This window comes from Salvelinus alpinus, chromosome 1, assembly GCF_045679555.1.
Source record: "Salvelinus alpinus chromosome 1, SLU_Salpinus.1, whole genome shotgun sequence".
Classification (NCBI taxonomy): domain Eukaryota; kingdom Metazoa; phylum Chordata; class Actinopteri; order Salmoniformes; family Salmonidae; genus Salvelinus; species Salvelinus alpinus.
In genome coordinates, this window is record NC_092086.1 from 70,709,674 (window position 1) to 70,736,043 (window position 26,370).

The 26,370-nt window shown below is 41.9% G+C and overlaps 1 protein-coding gene across 3 annotated transcripts in view; it reads right to left on the minus strand.

Annotated features, from left to right (window-relative positions):
• The window catches only part of LOC139584586 (vasodilator-stimulated phosphoprotein-like), a 33,536-nt gene extending 17,813 nt beyond the window's left edge, over positions 1-15,723 (minus strand). Inside the window, exons 1-2 of one of the 3 annotated variants that reach the window (XM_071416630.1) lie at positions 15,484-15,723; positions 1,085-1,256 (exon numbers count right to left, since the gene is read on the minus strand). In XM_071416630.1, coding sequence (XP_071272731.1) covers positions 1,085-1,256; positions 15,484-15,488 — 177 coding nt within the window. In that variant the 5' untranslated portion in view covers positions 15,489-15,723. Of the gene's footprint in view, positions 1-1,084; positions 1,257-7,269; positions 7,411-15,483 lie in introns of those variants that run through there. The other 2 variants (XM_071416612.1, XM_071416621.1) reach the window with 2 other exon arrangements.
• Positions 15,724-26,370: the final 10,647 nt, after the last annotated feature.

Below are 26,370 nucleotides of genomic sequence, written 5' to 3' on the forward strand. Positions count from 1 at the left end.
CGACCTCAACCCAATTGAGATGGTTTGCGATGAGTTGGACCGCAGAGTGAACGAAAAGCAGCCAACGAGTGCCCAGCATATGTGGGAACTCCGGTGAAGCTGGATGAGAGAATGCCAAACGTGTGCAAAGCTGTCATCAAGGCTAAAGGGGCTGCGTTGAAAAATATAAAATATATTTTGATTTGTTTAACACTTTATGGGTTACTACATGATTCCATGTGTTATTTCATAGTTTGTAGAATAATAGTGAAGAAATCAATGTAGAAAATAGTAAAAAATAAACTCTGGAATGAGTAGGTGTGTCCAAACTTTTGACTGGTACTGTATATACACACACACTGTATTAGTGGTGGTCACCAATATGGAATGTCCATATCGATATCAGTTGCATTTTTCCATTTGATATCATATCGGAATTTACTGTACTTGCTGTTTACCCATTTCTGTGACGTGAACTGTAAAATGCGTTTGATCTTTATTAGCCAACATATTGGTCGGGTCGCGACTGATCTTGATGAGCCACCGTAGTTGTTGCAAGCGTGGTTACACGTGGTCTGCGGTTGTGAGGCCGGTTGGATGTACTGACAAATTCTCTAAAACAACGTTTGAGGCGGCTTATGGAAGAGAAATGAACATTAAATTATCTGGCAACAGCTCTGGTGGACATTCCTGCAGTCAGCATGCCAATTCCACGCTACCTCAAAACTTGAGACATCTGTGGCATTGTGTTGTGTGACACAACTGCACATTTATGAGTGGCCTTTTTTTGTCCCCATCACAAGGTGCACCTCTGTAATGATCACACTGTTTAATGAGCTTATTGATATGCCACACCTGTCAGGTGGATGGATTATCTTGGCAAAGGAGAAATGCTCACTAACAGGGATGTAAACAAATTTGTGCACCAAATTTGAAAGAAATACGTTTTTGTGCGTATGGAAAAGTTCTGGAATACTTTATTTCAGCTCATGAAAAATGGGACCAACAATACATGTTGTGTTCATATTTTGCTCTATCGATTATTAGACAGTGCATCTTAGGAATTTCTCTGTTCATGGTGTGTGTGTGTGTGTACACTAGTTACCTGCTGGTCACCCTGCATCTTGCGTCCCACCACTCGGAATGTGTTGGCTACGGGGTTGTGGTAGATCTGGACCCTGCTGATGGCCTGGCCCCCCTCACCCGCCGGCACCCAGCGCTTGTTACCATCATCATACTGCATGACCGTGGCTCGCACCTGGCAGATACTGGACTCACTGAGAAAGCAAGAGAGGGAGGGCGTTGAGAGAGAAACAGGGAGAGTGAGAAGGGGAAGAAAGTCCGGGAAGTTCAAAAGAGATGAGGAGGCCGAGGAGAGTCATTTCCCTGTTTGGGATGACTGAATTAACACTAACAAGATAGTCCATTACCCCATGAGGAGTGCAATGCACAACTGTGGACATTGCTTTGTTGTTCATGTTGCTTTATGGCACAAAGATGAGGAAATTCATGATGGCTAAAACAGATATGCATAACACAAAGCAATGTTTTAAAATAGATATATGGTCACTTCTGCCTTTTTAGCACGCTTTTTTCTATGAAAAAAATTGTGACCAGCAGTAACACGTCACCCAAATAACTGAAGTTGAGTGAAATTAGTTGTGGGATGAGCTCAAGTCAAACGCGACACCACTAGGGCTATTACAGTGACTGTATTAGCCCTACATCAACAGTCACCATTCATGGCCGCAGTTAAACTTCACGTGACCGCTGAGTCACCGTAACTAGGCTTCTCCAAAACTGCGCTCTGATGCCACTGATGGTCATTAGAACTACTTGCTAAACGGCCAGTCGCTAATGGTCTGGTACTCAGTGCTCTATTGTCCCTCTAATCACTCTGACAGCAACGCAAATGGAATCAAAAATCAAATCAAACACTTCATGAGAGCCCTGGCATTTGGCGTTTCAGCGGAATAGGACCACCTGCTGCGCAGCGAGAGCCGGCTCCTCATTGCTGGGGGGAACCAAAATGTTCAACATTGGTTCCCCATGTTGCGCAACATCCTCTATAGGCCATGCAATTTCGTGAAAAATGTTGATGACCTCTATTAAAAAGAGGATCCATCAGCTTTCTATAGGCTAGGCCTACTATATTTAAATCTCAACTTTCCTCAAATTAAGCACATTGCTTCGTGTTACAACCGGAGTAGATGGCCTGGCTGGCATGAAAATGAACCGCAGGAAATTAATCATCCATTCTCTATTCAAGTGCATACGAATGACATGTATTCCCCCCCCCCCCCCCCATTTTTTGCGACTTTTTCAACTCATAGTCACATGCATCATGTAGCCTAGCCCAATGTTTTGATAAGGTTTTTAATAAAACTAGTGGCCAATTAATTCTAAGCGTAATCTATCAACCGTAATCTACAGGCCTAGGACACTTGAAACAGGGTTCGAGAGCCCATAGCCTACAGAGTGAAACTTGTTCTTATTAGCCGAGTCATTGCTCAATCGCGTGTGAAAACAGAGTTGACTGGCCACTATTTAAAAGAGGATCCCAGCTTTCTAGTGCTGCTATATTTGTTAAATTCTTACAATTAACCACATTATTCTGCTTTCCAACTGGTGCAGCCTACCTGGCATATTAAAAATGTAACTGCAGGTAACCTCCATTCACTATTTGAGTGCAGACTGAAAAATAAATTCCACACAAACTGTATTATCTTAAGCTATATGTAAAGACCAGATTCAATTGAGAATATTCTGAAAAAATGATCAAGTGCTTGTCAAATTGTGAATGAGACACTGATGAAGTGTGTGCAGCCTGCACAAGAAACAGAGCAGAGCTCATGCCTTACATGCAACTTTTTTCAAATCATCATTTGAGTTGCATCATGCAGCCTTAGAACCCTAAGGTTTGTATCACAACTAAAGTTGCAACTAAATTAAAGCATAGAGGAGGACCTCTCAAATTATCACTTTGTTAACAGCTCAACACCGCATGTGAGCACTCCCTCGGAAATCGTTTGGGAAAAATATCCAAACACTGCAATCCACAGTAAAAATCTCATACCAAAACGGACAAGCATGGTGGTGGTAGTGTGATAGTTTGGGGATGCTTTGCTGCCTCAAGACCTGGATGACTTGCCTTACAGAGCAGAACTCATGGTTCCTTCTATTATCAGAGAATTCTACAGGAGAATGTCAGGCCGTCCGTCTGTGAGCTGAAGCGCAGCTGGTTCATGCAGCAAGACAATGATCCAAAACACACAATCAAGTCTACATGAAAATGTCTAAAAAGGCAAAAAATGTAACGTTTTGGAATGGTTAAGTCAATATCCAGACCTAATCCCAATTGAGATGTTGTAGCAGGACTTGAATTAAGCAGTTCATGCTTGAAAACCCACACATGTCGCTGAGTTAAAGCAGTTCTGCATGCAAGAGTGGGCCAACATTCCTATACAGTGATGTGAGGGACTTATAATCAACTACATGAAGCATTGTTGCAGTCTTTGCAGCTAAAAGGTGGCACAACCAGTTAGAGTGTAAGTGGGCAATTACCTTTTCACACAGGGGGAATTGGGTGTTGTGTAACTTTGGTAATTCTATCAATAAAGTATAATTTTTTTCTGTTATTTGCAAACTCAGATTCCCTTTATCAAACATTAGTGTTTGGTTGAAGATCTGATAACTTTCAGTATCAAACATTTGCAAAAATAGAGAAATCCAAAAGGCAAATACTTTTTCACGGCAACACATTTGGAAAGTATTCAGACCCCTCAGATCAGTCAGTCTAAAATTGTTCAAGCCAGTCAGTTCAACTGTACAAAGAGGTCCCAGAAGGAAAATATGTTTACACTCCTAGCCCAGCATTGTTTTCTACATAGTGCCTTTGGAAAGTATTCAGACCACTTTTGACTTTTCCCAAATTTTGTTACATTACAGCCTTATTCTAAAATTGATTACATTTTATTTTTCCCTCATCTACAGTTGAAGTCGGAAGTTTACATACACCTTAGCCAAATATAACTCAGTTTTTCACAATTCCTGGCATTTAATCCTAGTAAAAATTCCCCGTCTTAGGTCAGTTAGGATCACCACTCCAATTTGGTAACCACTCCCTCTTCTAATTAGGGCTAATTGGAAAAGCCTTTCAAAAGAGGACATTGTATTCTCCTTTTTCTGTACTCCCTGACGAAGGCCATGCAGCCGAAACGCGTCGGTTTTTAAACAACTTTGTTTCTATTGAACATGCCATACTAATAAAGGCATTTTAATTAATTATATGAAGAGTGCCTTGGTCCTCCTTTCTTTTTGATGACCAATTTACACCTTTTACCAAAGAGCACCTTCTATCTACCAAAATATACTATAGTGTACCTTAGTAGCGCTTCCCTTCCTCCTCTTTCTACTAGGATCACCACTTTATTTTAAGAATGTGAAATGTCAGAATAATTTAATTTCAGCTTTTATTTCTTTCATGACATTCCCAGTGGGTCAGAAGTTTACATACACTCAATTAGTATTTGGTAGCATTGCCTTTAAATTGTTGGGAAGCTTGTGGACTTCTTTACTGTGGATATAGATAATTTTGTACCTGTTTCCTCCAGCATCTACACAAGGTCCTTTGCTGTTGTTCTGGGATTGATTTGCACTTTTCGCACCAAAGTATGTTCATCTCTAGGAGACAGAACACGTCTCCTTCCTGAGCAGTATGACGGCTGCCTGGTCCCATGGTGTTTATACCTGTGTACTATTGTTTGTACAGATGAATGTGGTACCTTCAGGCGTTTGAAAACTGCTCCCAAGGATGAACCAGACTTGTGGAGGTCTACAATTTTTTTTTCTGAGGTCTTGGCTGATTTCTTTTGATTCTCCCTTGATGTCAAGCAAAGAGGCACTGAGTTTGAAGCTAGACCTTGAAATACATCCACTGGTACACCTCCAATTGAGTCAAATGATGTAAATTAGCCTATCAGAAGCTTCTAAAGCCATCACATTTTCTGGAATTTTCCAAGCTGTTTAAAGGCACAGTCAACTTAATGTATGTAAACTTTTGACCCACTGGAATTGTGATACAGTGAATTAAGTGAAATAATTTGTCTGTAAACAATTGTTGGAAAAATTACTTGTGTCATGCACAAAGTAGATGTCCTAACCGACTTGCCAAAACTATAGTTCGTTAACAAGAAATGTGTTACTACAACTATTTCTACACACAATACCCCATAATGACAAAGCAAAAACAATGTTTTTTGAAAATGTTGCAAATTTATTACAAATAAAACGGAAATACCACATTTACATAAGTATTCAGAGCCTTTACTCAGTACTTTGTTGAAGCACTTTTGGCAGCGATTAGAGCCTCGAGTATTCTTGGGTATGACGCAACAAGCTTGGTACACCAGTATTTGGTCAGTTTCTCCCATTTTTCTCTCTGCAGATCCTCTCAAGCTATGCCAGGTTGGATGGGGAGCGTCACTGCACAGTTATTTTCATGTCTCTCCAGATGCTAGATTGGGTTCGAATCTAGGCTCTGGCTTGGCCACTGAAGTACTTGTCCCGAAGCCATTCCTGCGATGCCTTGGCTGTGTGCTTAGGGTTGTTGTTCTGCTGGAAGGTGAATCTTCGCCCCAAGTCTGAGGTCCTGAGCACTCTGGAGCAGGTTTTCATCAAGGATCTCTTTGTAGTTTGCTCTGTTCATCTTTCCCTCGATCCTGACTTGTCTTCCAGTCCCTGCTGCTGAAAAACATCCCCACAGCACGATGCTGCCACCATGCTTCACTGTGGGGATGGTGCCAGGTTTCCTCCAGATGTGACACTTGGAATTCAGGCCAGAGAATCTTGCTTCTCATGGTCTGAGTCTTTTGGCAAACTCCAAGTGGGCTGTCATGTGCCTTTTACTGAAGAGTGGTTTCCGTCTGGCCACTCTACCATAAAGGCCTGATTGGTGGAGTGCTGCAGAGATGGTTGTCCTTCTGGAAGTTTCTCACACCTCCACAGAGGAACTCTGGAGCTCCGTCAGAGTGACCATTGGGTTCTTGGTCACCTCCCTGACCAAGGCTCTTCACCCCCGATTGCTCAGTTTGGCCGGGCGGCCAGCTCTAGGAAAAGTCTTGGTGGTTCCAAACTTCTTCCATTTAAAAATGATGGAGGCCACCGTGTTCTTGGGGAACTTCAATGCTGCAGAAATGTTTTGGTACCCTTCCCCAGATCTGTGCCTCGACACAATCCTGTCTCGGAGCTCTACGGACAATTCCTTTTGACCTCATGGCTTGGTTTTTGCTCTGACATGCACTGTCTACTGTGGGACCTTATATAGACAGGTGTGTGCCTTTCCAAATCATGTGCAATCAATTGAATTTACCACAGGTGGACTCCGATGCAGTTGTAGAAACATCAAGGATGATCAATGGAAACAGGGTGCACCTGAGCTCAATTTCGAGTCTCATAGCAAAAGGTCTGAATACCTGTTTGTATATATATATATATATATATACAGGTATTCATTTACATTCTAGTCTGACATTCCTCATTCTGATATTTCTTAATTTTTCTGGATTGTGTGTATTTTTTTAAATTGTATTTTAATGCTAGGTATTATTGCAATGTTGGAGCTAGAAGCACATGCATTTTCGCTGCACCTGCGATATCTGCACATTTGTGTACGCAACCAATAAACCTGGATTTGATTTGATTCAAAGGGGTCGCATGCGGCGTTGCCAAGGTAACGCTTGGAAAGGTAAGTCTCAGCCGCTTCCGCATCCTCTGCGGTGTCGGTGGTGTGAGAAGTGAAAGAATCTGAGTTCCTTAACTGGGGCATCTGAGCCCTGACCACTTCCTGCTCTCACAAACTGCTGCCTAATATGGCTGGCTAAGTGCAAATTTACACACACACGGGTGCAGGCGTAACATGCACGCTTCGCACGGACACACACACGGACATACGCCCCAGATCACACACATAAAAAGCATGCAAACAGGCACACACATAAGAGGTGTTATCCCGAGGTTTTGGGATTTAATCTTGTGTGCATTTAAATCCACCTCAATTAGGAGAGCCTTTCTGTGTTCTACTAATCTACGTTATCTGACAAGCATTTTGGTGAGTTCAGAGATCAAAAACAAATCATGACATAAACCTTTTCCCTAAAAGGCTACCCGAAAAACAACAAGGTGACACGAGTATGCAACTGTAACACACAGTCAGATATGAAAGGGTTGAAGACTAGAAGCAGTATTTGATGCTCAGATCTGGCTATAATGTGTGTGTCTGCCTCTACTCACCCCATTTTCCCTCTCTTCACCAACTCTTACTCTAGCACAATCCCTCCATCTGTTGCTTTCTATCACTTTCAATTGCTTTATGCACCCGCTATCTTTCTGTCACCCCTCCCCACATCCGTCTATATCTCTACATTGTTTCACAGTAACCACCTCAGCCTGTCTCTCTCAGTTCTTAGGTGTTATCATTTTTTCCACTCCCACAGTCAGTTTCCTCCTCCATTTCAAAATGTTCACACCTCCCCCTCTCTCCTTTCACTCTCACCTCTCCCAACTTTTTGCTCCCTCTCCCTCTCGCTCTTTGTTTCTAGGAGTTGAGCCTTATCTGGGGCTGAGTTTGTTTACAGAACCCATGGTGCCTTCGGACTGTGTTCTCTCACTGCAGTCCAGACTCTCTCTGTGTGTGCACAGTAAAATGACAGAAAATGTTACTTTGCCACAAAACATTTGATCCCAGTCTAAAGTATGTTATAGACTCCAGCAGCATACCACCCTGCATCCCACGACTGGCTTGCCTCTGAAGCTAAGCAGGGTTGGTCCTGGTTGGTCCCTAGATGGGAGACCAGATGCTGCTGGAAGTGGTGTAGGAGGCACTCTTTCCTCTGGTCTAAAAAAAATAATATCCCATTGCCCTGTGTAGGGTTCCATCTTTTGGATGGGACGTTAAACGGGTGTCCTGACGCTCTGTGGCCACTAAAGATCCAATGGCACTTATCGTAAGAGTAGGAGTGTTAACCCCGGTGTCCTGGCTAAATTCCCAATCTGACCATCATGGCCACCTAATCATCCCCAGCTTCCAATTGGCTCATTCCTCTTCCCTGTAACTATTCCCCAGGTTGTTGCTGTAAATGAGAATGTGTTCTCAGTCAACTCAACAAAAGAAAATGTACTCCAAATTTGATATGATCCTATAAACTTCTTGTTGGTGCTCATGGGTCTTTTTACGTGGACATGACCCTTTGTAGAGGTTCCCAGGGGTGTTTTTCATTAGCCTGAAGGTTTCCTTTCATTATCTCCTTCCTTTCGTTTGCATTTCAGAAAGCTGGACTAGAAATACCTGGTTTGTGTTTGTTATGCACTAAAACGGAAGAGAATGGACTGAAACAGGGAGGGACTACTATATCCAAAAAGAAATGCTCATTTTAGTTATCTGCTGCAAGACATTTTAAAATGTATTCTGTTGCGTACCCTAATTAACAATTTGACCCTTGTAGGGCATCCATCATATTGCGTTTATGCCTCTCCAATACTTTCAGTGCTGATGGAAAGGAGATGAGGAAATGAAACCACTTTAAATTATTGAGGCTCACCCCAGAAAAATTTACCAGAAAAGGCATTAAATTAGCCGACTCACACCCTGACTCACTCTAGACAGGTTCCTGAACGGTTTGTGCTGCATAGCCAACTCCTATAGTCAACCATGAATGTGACCTGGGTGACAATGTTCCAGCCACAGACTCTCACTCACTTTGAAAACAGACACAAATACATGCAGAGCGTAATAAAAAAACTCCCACCTTCAACCAAGACATGCTTTCTGTATACAACTATAAATGTATAGCGTGTAATACAGTTGCTAGCGCACCTTGCTAGCGCACCTTGCTAGCTACCAGTTTAAAGACTATCGCTATAAAAACAAAAACCACACGCAATTGACGTGGCACGCAATCATTGGTTGATGTCTGAGCAGGGGAATGCGACCAAGACCTGTCTACTGCAGGTGGCTCTCAGAGCTAATGAACCCTGATACAGACGAGAGCTATTTGTGATAGTCTTGCCCTACAGGTCAGTGGCTAACACGGTGCAATTGCACAGACACACTCAAAGTGAAGGCATCAAAATAAGCAGAAGCATAGAACAAAGGCAAGTTTAAAAATAGACTTTCTGTGAATGCAAGCGCCTCACACCATCATGCCCTGGCTAGTGTCTACAGGAAACTTGGGTGTAAATAAAGATGTCCCCTTGCGGTCGGGTGTGTGACAGCTGAGTCCCTTAATAGATCACAAAAAACATCTGAAAACCTACCTCTTCAAAGAGTACCTTGATTAGTACCTGAACCCCCACCCCACAAAAAACCATACCTTCATTGCACTAGCATTGACTTTGCTGAAAGCTACTTTGTGGGAACTGTACTTACTATGACTGATATGTGGTTGTCTGACCTTAAGATGGATGCACTAACTGTAAGTCACTCTGGATAAGAGCGTCTGCTAAATAACATAAAATGTCAATGTAAATGTGTGTCCATAATACTGTATAGTGGCATTAGTGACCGTCTGTCTGTAGTACTGCTGGTGTGTATGAGAGACACCAGTCCTGAGGAGGCATGAGTGACAACTATGCTTAATAACCACCGTCACATACTGAAAGACAGCTGGACTCTGTCACCGCTCTTTGACAGCCACATACTGAAAGACAGCTATAAGTAACGTTAATGTGCTGACATCTCTCACAATCAGCCTCACATTCCTGATCCTTCCGCATCTCTCTGTTATCCACACATACAGCTACTTCAGTTTATGAAGCCTTTATTAAAACGGTAAAGTGATCGTTTCAAGTCATACGTCTCTCAACCTCCGTTTCCCCTTTGTACTTCTTTCCTTTTGACTCTTCTGCGGACACAATTTAATCTTTTCACCACCGGGAATGGTAGAGGTCGAAACCGATCTGTTAAAATCAATAAATGACAAACTGGGCATACTTGAACTAGTCAGCAAATATATAAAAGAGTTTAAGGCAAGGCTCGAGATGAGTGACGAAAAAGCTGCGACATTGGAGAAAGACACAAACAAGTTAAAAGGGACAGTCAATAAGATTGAAACCGAAGTTAATGAACTTAAAAAGGAGAACATCGTTCTGAGAGAAGACTTACTTGACATACAGACTAGATCCATGAGAGAGAATCTGGTACTTACAGGTATCCAAGAGAAATAAGGAAAAGTACCTCAAGGTGTAGTTAGAGAGTTCCTCCTTACAGCGCTTCAGATCCCACGTGAAGCTGTCGTTAAAAAATAACTTGAACGTGTACACCGTTTCGGACAGAGAGAGCAGAGGTATGAACGCCCAATCGCTGCCAAATTTGCTTGCTTTAACGATGAAATAACGGTTAAAAGCCTGGGGAAAAGACCCCTTTTCAGGATCCTGTCTTTCAAAGATAATTCGTAAAATAACTTCACAGATCTTCATTGTAAAGGGTTTAAACACTGTTTCCCATGCTTGTTTAATGAACCATAAACAATTAATGAACATGCACCTGTGGAACGGTCATTAAAGACACTAACAGCTTACAGACAGTCAGCAATTACGGTCAAAATTATGAAAACTTAGGACACTAAAGAGGCCTTTCTACTGAAAACACCAAAAGAAAGATGCCCAGGGTCCTTAGGTATGTTGCAAGGAGACATGAGGACTGCAGATGTGGCCAGGGCAATAAATTGCAATGTCCGTACTGTGAGACGCCTAAGACAGCGCTACAGGGAGACGGACGTTCAGCTGTCCGTCCTCGCAGTGGCAGACCACGTGTAACAACACCTGCACAGGATTGGTACATCCGAACATCACAGGTACAGGATGGCAACAACAACTGCTCGAGTTACACCAGGAACGCACAATCCCTCCATCAGTGCTCAGACTGTCCTCAATAGGCTGGACTGAGGGCTTGTAGGCCTGTTGTAAGGCAGGTCCTCACCAGACATCACCGCCAACAACGTCGCCTATGGGCACAAACCCACCGTCGCTGGACCAGAAAGGACTGGCAAAAGTGCTATTCACTGACGAGTCACGGTTTTGTCTCACCAGGGGTGATGGTAGGTTTTGCGTTTATTGTCGAAGGAATGAGTGTTACACCGAGGCCTGTACTCTGGAGCGGGATCGATTTGGAGGTGGAGGGTCCGTCATGATCTGGGGCGGTGTGTCCCAGCATCATCGGACTGAGCTTGTTGTCATTGCAGGCAATCTCAACGCTGTGCGTAACAGGGAAGACATCCTCCTCCCTCATGTGGTACCCTTCCTGCAGGCTCATCTTAACATGACTCTCCAGCATGACAATACCACCAGCCATACTACTCGTTCTGTGTGAGATTTCCTGCAAGGCAGGAATGTCAGTGTTCTGCCATGGCCATCGAAGAGCCCACATCTCATTCCCATTGAGCACGTCTGGGACCTGTTAGATCGGAGGGTGAGGACTAGGGCCATTCCCCCCAGAAATGTCCGGGAACTTGCAGGTGCTTTGGTGGAAGAGTGGGGTAACATCTCACAGCAAGAACTGGCAAATCTGGTGCAGTCCATGAGGAGATGCAGTGCAGTACTTAATGCACCTGGTGGCCACACCAGATACTGACTGTTACTTTTGATTTCCCCCCCCCCCCCCTTTGTTCAGGGACACATTATTCCATTTCTGTTAGTCACATGTCTGTGGAACTTGCTCAGTTTATGTTTCAGTTGTTGAATCTTGTTATGTTCGTATACATGTTAAGTTTGCTGAAAATAAATGCAGTTGACAGTGAGAGGACGCTGCTTTTTGTTGCTGAGTTTATAGTACTCTTACATAATTTCCACGTGGGCGAGGATATTGGAAATTTAATCAAAGCCTACTGGATGATAACTTGTTTTTAACTAGGACAGAAGAATATATAAACTGACTTTTCCCGACATAACATAGGTACAGCAGATCCCCTTATTGTATGGGACACTTTTAAATGTGCCTTTAGAGGCCACGCAATTCAGTACTCATCTATAAAACAAAAGCAATTTAGGTCAAAAGAGTCCATATTAACAAAGGACTAACAGTACAGATAGATGGCAATAAAAACTGTACCATAGAGGTTCAGAGTAAGTTAGAGGAAAAACAAAAAGAAATGGAGGAACTTTTTCAAGAAAGAACCAGTGTAATATATTATGGGGAAAAATGCACCAAATTCTTTTTCAATCTTCAACATAGAAATGCTATCAAAAATGTTTTACTGAAACTTGTTACAAATGATGGAGTTATCACTCATTATTCACCGAACGATACTTTGAAAGAGGAAGTAAAGTAGTTTAAGCATGTTTTCGTTTCAGTCTCCTCCATCTCCACTAACCGAAGCTAATTATATGGATTTTTCCCTTTTAATAATGTAAAATGAATATCTGTACAGAAACACTTATGTGATGGCCAAATTACAGAGAAGGAACTTCTTGATTCAATGAAAGCCTTTAAGTCTGGGAAAACTCCAGGGCTGGATGGCATACCAGTGGAGCTATAGCAAACTTTTTTTTATATACTCAGAGGACCATTATTAGCATGTTTTAACCACTCCTATATAAATGGTAGATTATCGGACACGTAACAAGAAAGTCTGATTTCATTATTACTGAAACAGGATCCAAGTGGTATGTATAAAGATCCAGTCCATTAAATAAATTGGAGGCCTCTTTTACTTCAGTTTTGTGATGCAAAAATTCGAGCTAAATGCTAAGTACACCTGACATACCCATTTTTATCCACTGCTCTGTATTGAAAAAGTGAGAAAGAGGGAAAGTGTGTGGTGTTCATTTCACCTCTGGTGGCATCCAGCTTAAACCAGGATCAGCTCCAGCTACACTTCATCCCTGAATCCACTTGCTTAACAAGCAACGGCTCTTTTTCACCTAATTCTCTCATTCTGAAAATTAACCACATACCTTAGGGAAAACATCCGTTCGTTAGCTAGTAAACATTTCACACAGATTGCCAGGGTCCAGTAAGCAACTAACGTGTTGCGTTATAACTTGAGGAACGGCAAGGAGTCGTATACAAGTCAATACTATAGCCAATTGGTTAGGTTACTAACGTTAGCCGTCTGACTTTATTAGTCAGCTAATTTTCACACCATAAACTCAATTATTTGATCAGTTAAGTTGGCTAATGTTGCTCAACATTTCTCTGGCTAGCTAACGGATACTTCGATCCAGCTAGAAAGATACTTAACAACTTGTTCCACCACAGTTTCTCCCTCACCTCAAACTTTCCAAATGCCAGTTGCTCATGAAGTACGCTTCATCACCTTCTCACCCGTCTCCTTGGTCAGGCTTCTCACCTACCTCTTCGTTATCGTTCAGGGGTTGTTGCAAACTGACTTTCTACTCTCCCGCTGTCTTTCCAGAGCGCGCGCTGATGCCGTAACTAGAAAATTGGTTGTCTCTTCTCTCTTCAGTCGCGTGCTGCATTCTGTTGTTTCATGAACGATTGGCTGAGCCTTGGATATAGCCAGAATTGGTCCAAACGCGCATCACTCGTTCGCATACAGCCAGTGGTGATCCAAAGCCCCACCCCCCCTGTCTCAGTCACAGGTCCTCCAATAGGATAATGACCCAAAACACACAGCTAAAAGCACCCAAGAATGGATAAGAACAAAACATTTGACTATTCTGAAGTGGCCTTCTAGGCTGCTGATCTGAATCCTATCGAACATCTATGGAAAGATCTGAAACTTGCAGTCTGGAGATGGCACCCATCAATTTTTATTTTACCCCCTTTTTCTCCCCAATTTCATGGTATCCAATTGTTAGTAGTTACTATCTTGTCTCAACTCCCGTACGGGCTCAGGAGAGACGAAGCTCGAAAGCCATGCGTCCTCCGAAACGCAACCCAACCAAGCCGCACTGCTTCTTAACACAGCGCACATCCAACCCGGAAGCCAGCCGCATCAATGTGTCGGAGGAAACACTGTGCACCTGGCGACCTTGGTTAGTGAGCACTGCGCCCGGCCCACCACAGGAGTTGCTGGTGCGCGATGAGACAAGGATATCCCTACCGGCCAAACCCTCCCTAACCCGGGCGACGCTAGGCCAATTGTGCGTCGCCCCACGGACCTCCCGGTCGTGGCCGGCTGCGACAGAGCCTGGGCGCGAACCCAGAGTCTCTGGTGGCGCAGCTAGCACTGCAATGCAGTGCCCTAGACCACTGCGCCACCCGGGAGGCCTATCATTTGTTTTTCAACAGGACAATGACCCAACACACCTCCAGGCTGTGTAAGGGCTAATTGACGAGGAAGGACAGTGATGGAGTGCTGCATCAGATGACCTGTCCTCCACAATCCCCCGACCTCAACCCAATTGAGATGGTTTGGGATGGTTTGGGATGAGTTGGACCGCAGAGTGAAGGAAAAGCAGCCAACAAGTGCTCAGCATATGTGGGAACTCCTTCAAGACTGTTGGAAAAGCATTCCAGGTGAAGCCGGTTGAGAGAATGCCAAGAGTGTGCAAAGCTGTCATCAAGGCAAAGGGTGGCTATTTGAAGAATATATTTGTTTTTAAACTTTTTTGGTTACTTCATGATTCCATATGTGTTATTTCATTGTTTATGTTGTTTTCACTATTATTCTACAATGTAGAAAATAGTACAAATAAAGAAAAACCCTTGAATAAGTAGGTGTTTTAAAACTTTTGACCGGTAGAGTGATGTATGTATATATATATATATATTATTATTTTTTTATCCCAGCCCCTGTCCCCACAGGAGACCTTTTGGTAGGCAGTCTTTATAAATAAGAATTTGTTCTTAACTGACTTGCCTAGTTAATGAATAAAGGTTAAATATATTAAACAAATAAAAAATAAGAAAAGCAATTACACCTAACCTGGAAGAGGGAATGTAGACTACTATTTTGCAATTAAAACTAAACTGCATGGGTCTACTGTAGCTAATTGGTGTTGGAAAATGTTTACTCGAAACCTCTGAATCTGCCAATATTGCTACGCTACTCTATAGGTCTATAAATAGTCTGAACAATCGGGTGTTGGCAATTGTAGTGTATTTTAATTTTGAGAACAGCAGAGCAGTTATTTCCTAGCCAGTAGAATAAACTAAATTATAAAAAAGGTTCGGAGAAATCTACTTACATATAAACGAAATGTTATTCCATGTCTACGTTCAAAAACTAGTAATCTGAATATGGTAAATACATCTGAGTATGGCCATGTTTTATCTCCAGCTATAAAACACCGGTAGTCTACGTTCGCACCATTTTACACACAAGTGCATAGCCCAACCATAAATCATGTTCGTAGGCGCTTTGTCGTGAATTTCGTCAATTTGAGAGAAAAAAAACTATGACAAACGTTAATCTACCCTTGTTCGAATTTAAATAAAGAATCAGGACAATTAACACCAATGTTTAAAGCGCGACATTGTAACGTAGCATATTGAAACAAAAACAGGCAATTACACAAAACAGATTTTCCACGGACTTAATTTACCTCATTGTTTGGCGAGACTGCAAATCCTCTCTCCCAAGCTAGATATGTGGTTTTGGATGAGTAGCCGGAGTAGAAAATAGAAGACATAAGATACAACGATGGTAAAAATGTGATACACACATATATCAATCTAGACACCCTAATATGACTGCACAAATAGGCGAAATAGACACCGGCACACCACGACAATTTCCTGGTTCAAGGGAGGAGGAGGTTGAATAGAATTGTTGGTGCTTTCAAGATAACGGGGAACTCGGAAAAAATCGAGATCAAATCATGACGTCAGTGATTTTCAGGAAGTGGTGTAAAGTACTTATGAAATATATATATTTTTTAAGTAAGTTAAGAACAAATTCTTATTTACAACGACGGCCTACCCCGGCCAAACACAGACGACGCTGGGTCAATTGTGCGCTGAACTATGGGACTCCTTATCACGACCGGATGTGATTCAGCCATAGATTCGAACGAGGGACTGTAGTGTCGCCTCTTGCAGTGCCTTAGACCGCTGCGCCACTCGGGAGCCCAAAACCCTCTTTCCCATACCAGGAGTAGAACCCAGGCTGCCTGGTTGAAAACCAGGAATCCTAACCGCTAGACCATATGGGACACATTCTACACCTTCAAATATACTTTAAAGTAGGCCTACTACTTCAACAGTTTTTGGGGTATTTGTACTTTACTATTTATATTTTTTGACAACATTTTACTACACTACATTCCTAAAGAAAATAATGTACTTTTTACTCCATACATTTTCCCTGACACCCAAAAGTACTGTTTTATGCTTAGCAGGACAGGAAAATGGTCCAATTCACACACTTATCAATATAAGTAGTCTATCAATATAAGTAGTCATCCCAGGTCATCCCTACTGTCTCTGATCTGGTTATTACTTTAATAACTCTACCTACATGTACATATTACCTCAATTACCATGACACCACTGCCCCCGCAAATTGACTCTGTACCGGTACCCCCTGTATATAGCCTCACTATTGTTATATTACTGCTGCTCTTTAATTATTTGTTACTTTTATCTCTTACTTTTTTAGGTATTTTCTTAAAACTGCATTGTCGGTTAAGGGCTTGTAAGTACGCATTTCACTGTAAGGTCTACCTACACCTGTTGTATTTGGTGCAAGTGACAAATACAATTTGATTTGAATTAACATAAGGAATTTGAAATGATTCATACTTTTACATTTAATACTTAAGTCAATTTGAGCAATTACATTTACTTTTGATACTTAAGTATACAAAATTAAAAACCAAATACTTTTTTTAACTTTAACTCAAGTAGGAACTACTGGGTGACTTTCACATTTACTTGAATCATTTTCTATGAAGGTATTTTTACTTTTACTCAAGTATAACAGTTATGTGCTTTTTCCACCACTGTCGTTCAGCCACAGCTCGGTGAAACGTAAGATATTAGTTTTTAATGTCCCGTTGGTAGGATAGTCTTGAACGGAGCTCATCCAGTTCATTCTCCATTGATTGCACGTTGGCCAATAGGACAAATGGTAGAGCTGCGTCCCTTGTATCGGCGTCTCTTCTTCATGAGAATGTCGGGGATTTGGGCCTGGTCCGGTATTAGCAGTAAATCCTTTGCGTCCGACTCGTTAAAGAAAAAATATTTGTCCAGTTCAAGGTGAGTAAATCCTTTTCTGATATCCAGAAGCACTTTTCAGTCATAAGAGACTGTGTCAGAAACATTATGTACAAAATAAGTTACAAACAATGCAAAAAAACACGGAAAATAGCACAATTGGTTAGGAGCACGTAAAACGGTAACCATCTATAAATTGTTGACGCCATTCTAGATCAAACGGCACATCAATAACAACCTGCTCGGATGGAGCCCAGACAGCAGTTTGCATCTCTCCAGTCCTGTGCAGAACATGCCCATTTGCACCTGCATGTAGTACCCACGGGCTCCATTAGGTTGCAGCTGAGGAACCCCATCCATCAGCTTTACATTGTTATCAGTGAGTTTGTCATAGAACAGTTCAGTCAGAGACTGACACTTCTTACTCAGAACAGGGCATTTGATGTCTAGATGTTCTTGAGAGTTTATTAACACTATCTGGGCTTGCAGAAAGCCATGGCTCCTTGACGCTCACTACTGTGCCTCTACTCTCCAGACTAAACCCACAGCTCTCCATCCATGTGTAGGCCACCTGCTCATTCTCCTTACCATATGTGGTTGCTGAGTTCCCATGGGACCTGGGGAAGAGATGCTCCCGCACAAATTTGTCGGGATTTGTTGAGGTGCGCACAGGAACCTTCTTTGCGGAGCTAGCAGTGATCTGAAGTTTACGTGCGTCATACCACGCATGGGAGGCACTCTGTGCATTAGTGACCTCCTCCAAGCTGGCACATTTACACTCCTCCATCTTAACATAAACATCATAAAATGACAAGCATTTATGACACTGCATGTTGATGCCATGTTCACCATGAGGCTGCTGTAGCTGTGTGATTGCGTCTGAAACTTGATGACTGTTTGGTTTAGCTTTGATGCACTTGTGTAGAAGGCTCCCCACTAGAACATTGGCCCCTTTCAAACTCTTCTTAAGTGCGTTGTGGGACTGGTACGCAGGAGTTGGAGGTAGAGATGTAGAAGCGGCCAGGGTGCTGTCAGAGAACTCATCATTTAGTTTGTGACATTTGAAACAGATCTTGGTCAACCTTTTTGGAGCTAAATACCGCTGTGTCCCCGAGTTCCACTGGCATTGCTCATCTGTACAGGACACCCCTGTCAAACCTCCATACACAGCATTCTGCACCTTCAACCAAAAACTACTGTTAGAATAGTCAATTACAGTACAGCACACTAGTTTACATGGTGTTCACAGTTGACTAGTTTACATAGTTCCCTTTTAACTAATAGGTTTGGGTTGTTGGTAATTTCCTATTTGACTGTAAAGCTTACCTTGATTCTGTACCTACCTCATTGCCATTTGAGATTAGACTGATTTACTTACACAATGAGCCACGGAAACCAAGAACCGTGAGTGCATGTTGTTATAGTTATCGTTATCAGTTCTGGTCAGTGATATGGTATCATCTCAATTAGCGAGCTAGTTAACATCAAACGTATCAGTCATAGAAAGGGCAAGTTATGATAAACAAAAAGCCAGCGAGCTATCTACCTTCCATAGTATTGCAGGGGTTCAAACTATAGAACCCAGTTCTTACATTTGAATATAAAACTTGATTTTATCAAAGAAAACTATGCTAAATTTTATCTTTGGGACCCTCAGGATGACAAATCAGAGCAAGATTACTGAATATAAGCACATTATTTACCTTCAGAGGTGAATGTATCAAACCAGTTGCCGTGATAAAAGTTTGTTGTTGTGCAATCTCCTCAAACAATAGCATGGTATTTTGTCACTGTAATAGCTACTGTAAATTGGGACAGTGCAGTTAGATTAACAAGAAGTTAAGCTTTCTGCCCATATAAGACATGTCTATGTCCTGTGAAATGTTCTTATTACTTACAACGTCATGCTAATCACATTAGCGCACGTTAGCTCAACCGTCCCGTGGGGGGACACCGATCTCGTAGAGGTTAAATAAGGTGAATAGGACCTCGAACAAATAATAAATGAGACCAAAGACATCCAAAATCCATCAGATTAAGAGTTTTTAATAAAGTCAGCAACACTGATATCAAATTAAATATTTTGAAGAAAAAAAGTTTGCACATATAGCATGTGTCAAACTCATTCCAAGGAGGGCCAAGTGTCTGCAGGATTTGGTCCTCCCTTGGACTTGAATGATTAATTAAGGTCACTGATTAGTAAGGAACTCTCCTCAGCTGGTGGTCTAGGTCATAATTGAAAGGAAAAAACAAAAACCAGCAGACACTAGGCCCTCCATTGAATGAGTTTGACACCCCTGAGAGAGGGATGTCAAAAGCCGAACACATGCTCTCTAAACAAAGACAAGGAAGAAATTGACAGTAAACTAGTTAAATGTAATTAAATAAAACAAATGTTCTTTATCACAAGTGTTGCGCAGTTTGTGAACTCCAGTGGCGTGTATTCATGGATACCAAGGGAAGCCAGGCTTCCCCCCCAAAAATTATAATATATATATTTTTTTACATAAAATAATATATATCTTTCATCTCTGTGTTTCATAGTTTTCCTTCAATTTGCAAGAGGCTGAAAGCATCCAAGCGAGCGAAATAGCGCCCCTCTGTCCCTCTACGTGTAGGCCATCTATCTGATGCTGTCTGGTCCAAACGAGTATGACATTGTTGACGCCTGTACCAATGAACGCAAGAGAAGCCAGCGAGCATTTGGCCTCGATTAAAAGAAGTATAAAACAATGTGCCAATCAGCGTTGAGCTAAACTGAGCGAGCTCAACTGTGAATGGTCCTGGCGCACCAAAAAAAAGTGTCAAGGGAAGGCAGCTTGGATTTGTGTCACTCCTAACAAATCGCATTGAGAGCATACAGTACGTCATTGACAGAAACAACTTGAATTGTTGTATCTCATTGTGTTGTTGTCCTCAGGTCGCTAACTAGCTAAAATTGGCCCTTTCCTAAATTAGCCATGAATGGAGATAAGGATTTGGACTTGTAGTTTTACTTAATTCTCCGTACTGGCCAATGACTATAACGTACTGGCCAATTCTGATCCAACCATTAATTCATACATTGTTATGCCCCTTGCCTGAGAGGATGGAAGTTCAATATGTAGCTAGATGTAGAAGGCTAATCTTAACTAGCTAACGTTTATTCTGCCACTGTGTCTTCTTATTATCTCGGCCTTTAGGACTATATATCATGGTCACAAGGCATATGAATCAACAGGTTATAGAGCAAACAATGCAATTATCACAACACATAGGCTGTAAAATGGTTTGGTGGTAGGTGGGGGCTTGGCTTCCCCAATGATTTTACCCATGCACCACTACTGGTGAACTCTCCAAACAACATTTCCACTTGGAGTGAGAATGATATGAATGTATATTATATTTAATGAATTATAAACATTTTCATAACCAAACATTCTAAATTAATGGGGGAATATGATGGGAATAACAGTAACTTCATTCATGAATACAGTACCAGTAAAAGTTTGGACTCATTGAAGGGTTTTCTTTATTTTTTACTATTTTCTACAATGTATAATAATAGTGAAGACATCACAACTATGAAATAACACATATAGAATCATGTAGTAACCAAAAAAGTGTTAAAAAAATGAATAAAAATAAATGTTATATTTGAGATTATTCAAAGTAGCCACCCTTTGCCTTGATGACAGCTTTTCACACTCTTAGCATTCTCTCAACCAGCTTCACCTGGAATGCTTTTTCCAACAGTTTTGAAAATCCACTGACGTGTGGTCCAATCGTATTTGCCCTTTGACTTAAGTCCCGGCCCCAACTCAAATAAAATAAAAATATAAACGGCAACACTTTCCCCACATCGGATCATTGTTTACGTCACACGGAGAGAGAGTTACAGAGTAAGTACATTTTATAAGCTTGCATGTAATCGATTGTAATGTTATTGCTACATCTGTGAAGTTGTTAGAATGGAAAAGTGAATTGTAAACATTATTATACTGTGCGATCCCTGGTGTCACTACCTATGATCATAGAACAGATCAGATCAATTAGCACTGAGGTGTGAAGTGAGAGGTGTCAAAGCCCTTGAGCCCAACAATGGCAAGAGAGTTTCACAGCGTCCCCCACCCAGAGGCCTTTGAAGCCCCCTCCATTGGTGCAGACGTCATTACAATACAGTACCCCCTGGATTCATCTCTATTATTAACTGATATACAGCCAGGACACTTCAATTGTAAATTACCCCAATAAGAAACAATATTGTTGCTTTGATCACATCAGAAGATATACTCCTCGCAATCTCCAAAATACAACAGCCAGAGGACAACTTTTTTTGAACATCGTAAAGGACCATTCGCAAAATCTGAAGAGATATAGCTAGATAACGACCTCCTTTTCCATGTGGGAAAAAACAGTGGACAGAGACTTGCTAGCTACGTTAGCTAGCTAGCTGAGATTTTCTACAAAAAATGCTGTACAATCTGATCATGTTGCCATCTAATGCACATTCAAATGTCATAAATCAACACTGCAGAGCTCTCCCTGTCCTCTGTCATGCCCTGATTGTATTACTGCTGATGATATATGATATCTGGAAATGTGCATGTACACCCTGGCCCATCTACTGTTGCTAGCCCCAATTCTGATTTCTGCTTCGCTGATTTCTACTCGTGTAAAAGCCTGGGTTTTCTGCACGTTAACACAAGACGCTTATTACCTAAAATTGATCAATTGAAAGTGTGGGTTCACAGCTCAAATCCAAACGTGTTGGTCATCACTGAGTCGTGGTTAAGAAAGAGTGTTTTGAACACTGATGTTAACCTTTCTGGTTATAACATTTTTCGGAAAGACAGATCTTCCAAAGGTGGTGGAGTGGCAATCTTTACCAAAGAACACCCTCGGTGCTCAGTTGTCTCCACCAAGTCTCTCCCCAAACAATTTGATTTGCTGGTTCTAAGCATTACACTTTCAAATAACTCTTTGTTGACTGCTACTGGGTGTTATCGTCCATCATCAGCACCAGCCTGTACCCTAAATGCGCTAATCTCTCTCCTGGCCCCTTAAACTAAGCCTGAATATGTCCTGCTAGGTGACCTAAACTGGGACATGCTTAAACTACCCGACCAAGTCCTAAATCTTTCTCAGATTATTACCAATCCCACAAGGTATGACTCCAAACACCCAGAAAAGGCTACTCTCCTTGACGTTATTCTCACAAATAATCCTGAGTGGTATCAGTCTGGTGTTTTCTGTAATGACCTCAGTGATCACTGTTTTACAGCCTGTGTTCATAATGGCTGCTCAGTGAAGCGACCTGTCCTGATTGTCATAGATGCTTGCTAAAAAACTTGAATGAGCAAGCTTTCCTTCATGACCTGGCCTCTGTAAATTGGTATAGAATCAGCTTGATCCCATCTGTCGAAGTCGCTCGGACCTTCTTTTTTGATATTTTCAGTGGTTGTTTGTTTGTTAACAAACACGCCCCCATAAAGAAATTATAATAAAAAATAGGTTCAGCCCCTGGTTCAACCGTTGATCTGCCAGAGTTACTCCACCTCAAGAATTCCATTTGGCAAAAGGCTCGGCACACGCATACTCAGTCTGACTGCTCTCGTTTAGGCAAATGAGAAATAAGTGCACTCAGGCTCTCCGGAAGGCCAAAGTTAGTTACTTTCAGGAGTAGTTCTCTCTCTGTGGGTCTAATCCCAAGAAGTTCTGGAAAACGGATAAAGACCTGGAGAATAAACACTCCTCCTCACAGCTGCTCATGTCCCTTAATGTTGATGATGTGGTAGTTACTGACAAGGAGCACATGGCTGAGCTCTTTAATCACCACTTCATTAAGTCAGGATTCCTCCTTTCTTCTTTAAGGTTGCTGTCTCTATCATCGCCAAGCTTATCTCTGACCTTTTTAACCTGTCTCTCCTCTCTGGGGAGGTTCCCATTGCTTGGAAGGCAGCCACGGTGCGTCCTTTATTTTTTATTTTATTTAACTAGGCAAGTCAGTTAAGAACAAATTCTTATTTACAATGACGGCCTATCGGGGAACAGTGGGTTAACTGCCTTGTTCAGGGGCAAAACTACAGATTTTTACCTTATTAGCTCAGGGATTCAATCCAGCAACCTTTCAGTTACTGGCCCAACTCTCTAACCACTAGGCTACCTGCCGCCCCAAATTTAAAGGGGGAGATCAAGCTGATCCCAACTGTTATGGGCCAATTCCTATTTTGCCCTGTTTATCAACTGTCTATAGTATTCTCTCTGGTATGCAATCTGATTTCCGCTCAAGTTATGGATGTGTCACTGCAACCTTAAACGTCCTAAATGATGTACCATTGCCCTTGATTCTAAGCAATGCTGTGCTGCTATTTTTATTGACTTGGCCAAAGCTTTTAATACGGTAGACCATTCCATTCTTATGGGTCGGCAAAAGAGTATTGGTGTCTCTGAGGGGTCTTTGGCCTGGTTTGCTAACAACCTCTCTCAAACACTGCATGGTATAAAGTCAGAACATCTGCTGGCTGTCACCAAGGGAGTACCCCAAGGCTCGATCCTAGGCCCCACGCTCTTCTCAATTTACATCAACAACATTGCTCAGGCAGTAGGAAGATCTCTCATCCATTTATATGCAGATGATACAGTCTTATACTCAGCTGTCCCCTCCCTGGATTTTGTGTTAAATGCTCTACAACAAAGCTTTCTTAGTGTCCAACAAGCTTTCTTTGCCCTTAAACCTTGTTCTGAACACCTCCAAAACAAAGGTCATGTGGTTTGGTGAGAAGAATGCCCCTCTGATGTGATTACTACCTCTGAGGGTTTAGAGCTTGAGGTAGTCACCTCATACAAGTACTTGGGAGTATGGCTAGAAAGTACACTGTCCTTCTCTCAGGACATATCAAACCTGCAGGCTAAGGTTAAATATAGACTTGGTTTCCTCTATCGTAATCGCTCCTCTTTCACCCCAGCTGCCAAACTAATCATGATTCAGATGACCATCCTAACCATGCTAGATTACAGACACGTAATTTATAGATCGGCAGATAAGGGTGCTCTCGAGCGGCTACATGTTCTTTACCATTCGGCCATAAGTTTTGCCACCAATGCTCCTTATAGGACACATCACTGACCTCTATACTCCTCTGTAAACTGGTCATCTCTGTATACCCGTCGCATGACCCACTGGTTGATGCTTATTTATAAAACCCTATTAGGCCTCACTCCCCCCTATCTGAGACACCTACTGCAGCCCTCATCCTCCACATACAACACCCATTCTGCCACTCACATTCTGTTAAAGGTCCCCAAAGCACACACATCCCTGGGTCGCTCCTTTTTTTCAGTTCGCTGCAGCTAGAGACTGGAATGAGCTGCAAAAAACACTCAAACAGTTTTATCTCCATCTCTTCATTCAAAGGCTCAATCATGGCTGCTTCGCTTGATGTATTGTTGTCTCTACATTCTTGCCCTTTGTGCTGTTGTCTGTGCACAATAATGTTTGTACCATGTTTTGTGCCGCTACCATGTTGTTGTCATGTTGTGTTGCTACCATGCTGTGTTGTCATGTGCTGCTGCCATGCTATGTTGCTGTCTTTGGTCTCTTTATGTAGTGTTGTGGTGTCTCTCTTGTCATGATGTGTGTTTTGTCCTATATTTTTTATCTCCCGTCCCTTTAGGAGGCCTTTTGCCTTTTGCTAGGCCGTTATTGTAAATAATAATTTGTTCTTAAGTTTTTTAAATTTTTTAATTTCACCTTTATTTAACCAGGTAGGCTAGTTGAGAACAAGTTCTCATTTGCAACTGCGACCTGGCCAAGATAAAGCAAAGCAGTTCAACACATACAACAACACAGAGTTACACATGGAAAGGAGCAAGATAAATAAATAAATACAGTATGGGGATGAGCTAGATTGGATGGGCTATTTACAGATGGGCTATGTACAGGTACAGTAATCTGTGAGCTGCTCTGACAGCTGGTGCTTAAAGCTAGTGAGGGAGGTACGAGTCTCCAGCTTTAATGATCTTTGCAGTTCGTTCCAGTCATTGGCAGCAGAGAACTGGAAGGAGAGGCGGAAAAAGTAAGAATTGGCTTTGGGGGTGACCAGTGAGATATACCTGCTGGAGCACGTGCTATGGGTGGTTGCTGCTATGGTGACCAGTGACCTGAGATAAGGCGGGGCTTAACCTAGCAGAGAGTTGTAGATGACCTGGAGCCAGTGGGTTTGGCGACAAGTATGAAGCGAGGGCGGGCTTTAGTGACAAAACGGACGGCACTGTGATAGACTGCATCCAATTTGTTGAGTAGAGTGTTGTGTGTTAAGTGACTTGCCTAGTTAAAAAAAAAGTTAAATCAAATTAAATCAAAAGACACCAGAGATCACACAGTATAATAATGTTTACAATTGATGCACATACTAGCATTGGTTTCGGAATCGTTAGCTACCGGTAGAATCAGCCACCACGTGTCTGTATTTTCAATAGTATTTGTACAATCATAGCTATTTAAATGAATACTACCACTTAAATATGTGCTTTGTTGTATGCTATGACATGTCTGTAAAGTTGTAAAATCGTGTGCATGTGATGTAGCCTACAGTAGTACAGTATAGTAACGTTATCATGCTACAGGACAGTAGTTTATTTTCGGTTCCAGTCTATAGCACAGTTTTATTCAACATGTATGTAGCAGTATCAGTCATGTATTAGCTCACACATGTATTATGTGAAAATCGTGATATTTGCCCTGCATTTCAATCTACACATGCATATTGGTCTGCAATGTATTGCAATGTTAGGGAGGCTATTCAATTCCCTTGACATTCTGCAAGCATGAATACTTTACAATAATTGAAGATATGCATTGTGTTAATCTTACTATTTCCCATGTAGATCTGACATGCATTGAATGCTACACAACTTTACATGCATGCGTTCCATAAATGCAGTGTGTACTTTGCACAGATGAAAACCGTTCCATGAAGACACACCCTTCCTGTATCTATCATATAGGCCTATGCATTTTCCGATTGGGAAGTTAACATTTCACACTTTCTGTCCCCAAATCAAAATACAATTTCCAAGCCTGGAGTCACATATGGGCAAAAGAGATGGAAGACTGTGTAGCCATGAATGAGATTGTTCTAGTGCAGACAACTGTCTATGACTATGCTCTGCAACAGTGTCAAATCTATTGTAACAGCAATGGTTTCAGTTATGACATTTGAGGCTTTCATATCCTTCCCCGGACACCTTCACATCATTGCTCTACTTCCTGTTTACTGAGAATTTTAGGTTGA